The sequence below is a fragment of the Colletotrichum fioriniae genome (genome assembly GCF_027942845.1).
Source record: "Colletotrichum fioriniae strain IMI 355084 chromosome Unknown scaffold_1, whole genome shotgun sequence".
Classification (NCBI taxonomy): Eukaryota; Fungi; Ascomycota; class Sordariomycetes; order Glomerellales; family Glomerellaceae; genus Colletotrichum; species Colletotrichum fioriniae.
The window spans coordinates 5,844,248-5,846,905 of record NW_027076837.1 but is presented as its reverse complement, the minus strand read 5'-3'; the positions used below and the strand labels follow the sequence as shown (position 1 = coordinate 5,846,905).

Below are 2,658 nucleotides of genomic sequence, written 5' to 3'. Positions count from 1 at the left end.
AGGGGAGGGAAGTTGGATGGTGGGTATGGGGGTGATGAGTGGTATTAAGTCAAAGGTCCTGGTATTGGTAATGCAGTAGCTCGCCGGTAGTGTTAAGGGTAGAATGTGGGCTTGAAGTGGCGGTCAGGTGTTTGTGAATGGGAATTGAAGTACTATACGGGGAACGAATCGAACGTTACACACAGTCATCAAGTCGATTAGGTAGATTATGACAAAGTTCATTAATCCAGGCGGAATACTCCGCCATTCATGCTAACTCCCCCCTCTTCATGGTATCATTAAATATGTGAAGGTGAATAGAATATACTGCTTGCTTGCCAGCACTTGACTCCCGAAACATCACTCAATCGCAGTCCTCCTACGAACTGGAAGTGGAGTTGATGCTGAAGCGGTAGCTGGCCTGGAGGACGTACGGGTCACCGCCGGGCTCAAAGATCTGCTTCTTGCCACGGCCCCAGGCGGGGTTGTTGATGCCGTCGATCCAGTCCTGGACCTCGAGCACGACGCAGCCGTACTTGGGGATAATGCGGGGGAACTTGGCGTCGTCAAAGAGACCCTGGCTCTTCTTGAGAGCCACGGAGCCGTTCTGCTGACTGCAGCTGTACATCTGGAAGGCGTCCTGGTCGGTGTAGACCTCGAGCTGGATACCGGACCACTCGGACTGCATGCGGGCGACGTAGCCCTCGGTGCGCCAGTTGTAGGGGCCCAGGTCGTTGCGGTTGACGATCCAGCAGTTGTCTATAGTTGTGTGGTTAGCTTTGATGCGCGCACTCTAAGACTAAATGGAAAATGCTTACCATAGCCAGTGCAGTTCAGACCGCAGTTGTTCTTGAGCTCGGGCTTGGAGAAGTCGGCACCAATCTGCTTGGGCGCGCTCCAGAAGTCGTTGACGGAGCCCTTCTCGTTGGCGAGGATCTCACCAGTGGGGATGAGAATGTTGTCAACGGCCACTCGCTGACCATTATAGGGCATGTGAAGAGTGTGGTTGAGAGCCAAGCTGGTCTCGTTATTGGAGAAGCCGTCGAGGTTCCAGTAGGTGTGGGAGCTGAGCATGATTGGGGTCTTCTTGGTGGTGGGGACGGCGATCATCTTGAAATCCCAGTTCCAGCCGTTGATGGTGTAGGTGATGAGCGACACGACTTCGCCGGGGAAACCCTCCTTTCCGTCAGGGTCGGTGAAGGAGAAGGTGATGCTGTTGTTGGTGTGGGAGACAATGGTGAAGTTGCGCCAGTCCCATCCGTCGGAGCCTCCGTGGAGGGTGTTGAGGCCATTGTTGTCGTTGAGGTCGATCTGGTATTTCTCGCCGTCAATCTCAAAGGTGCCGTTCTTGATACGGTTCGCGTAGCGACCAGGGACACCACCGAAATGAGGGTGCTGGCGATCCGTCTCGTAGTAGGTGGCATTGTCCCAACCAGCGACAATGTCGCGGGGGATGCCGTACTTGTCGTTGATGATGAAGTCGGAGACGGAGGCACCGTAGGGAATGAAGGCGGCCTTGATGTGATCGCTAGAGATCCAGTACTTGCCGTCCTTGTCAGGACCCAGGGAGGAGTGAGCCGTGGTGTTACCACCGGATCCGCCAACGAACTGGGCTAGGGAGGTGGCCGGGGCGAGCAGAGCTCCGACAGCGACGGGGAGGAATGTTGAGCGCATCGTGTAGGTGTGCCAGGCAAGGTAACAGAGGATTGAAGCACAGAGGACGGCGGGCCAGAACAGAGGATGATGACGGGAGGACGGACAGCAGAGCCTGTGAGAGGGGAAGGTGGGATGAAGCGGGAGCTTATATCCCAATGCTGCTGCTCCTCCCCTCATGCGGGAGGAGCGGAGAGACTTGCACATGGCAGTAAGAATGGGACGATTCTGATCATCGGACCAACGAAGCTACGTTATGCAGCTTGAGGAGGGCAGAGCAGGGCCGCAGAGTGCAGAGAACCAGCTCCACTCTATTCTGGGGGGAGGGGGATGACAGGTCGGGAAGAGGTACACCGTATCCCGGACGCGTGGGAAGAAGAGAAGGACGAGGGCAGGAAGAAGCAGTAGCAGGGGACGATCAACGTATTGGATGCGACGGCATGATGTTACTGGAGCGTCTAGACGAACATGTGGTGGTGGAATCCTTTCGCTTGCCTGGTGTCTGGTGCTTGGTGATGGCCCCGGCAAGAAGGAGACAAACAAAACAAGCTGGGCCGAGCTAATGACTGACTAGCTAGCTAGTCGTAGCGTGAGAAAGCTTTTTCTTTCGTGGTCAATGGCAAGTAATGTTGGGCGAGCCGAGATGCAGGAAGCCGGGGTGTGAGCGTGCGGAGCAAGTCCCAAGGTAGGCGTTTCCGCGTGAGGTAGCTAGGCGTGCTAGGTAATCCAATTGCTCATGAAGTGAGGTGCAGGGGAGCCAGCTCCGGACAAGCAGCAGGGCAGGGCGAGGCTGGGCCGACGGTGAGGTCGAGAATGGCCGCGATGATACCCTCTCCAATGGGACGAGCGGGGTACAATTGGCGCGTGGTTGGCTGCCTTTTGTGCTTGGGTAGCTTTCAGGAACAGGGCCGGCTAGGACAATGGGCCAAAAGTTCCTTCTGGGATTGGTGGGTTGGATTGACGTTCCAACAGCGATGAGGAAGAAAAGACAACAACAAGTCCGGGGTATGGCTGCCGGGACCGGAC

The 2,658-nt window shown here is 56.1% G+C and overlaps 1 protein-coding gene across 1 annotated transcript; it reads right to left on the bottom strand.

The window, feature by feature from the left end:
* Positions 1 to 358: 358 nt before the first annotated feature.
* On the bottom strand, positions 359 to 1,653 carry N0V96_001508 (uncharacterized protein; the record flags this gene model as incomplete). Its single annotated transcript, XM_053194091.2, has 2 exons — positions 359 to 738; positions 798 to 1,653. 2 exons carry the CDS (start codon positions 1,651 to 1,653, stop codon positions 359 to 361), a joined length of 1,236 nt encoding a protein of 411 aa, XP_053048288.1.
* Between the last annotated feature and the right edge of the window lie 1,005 nt (positions 1,654 to 2,658).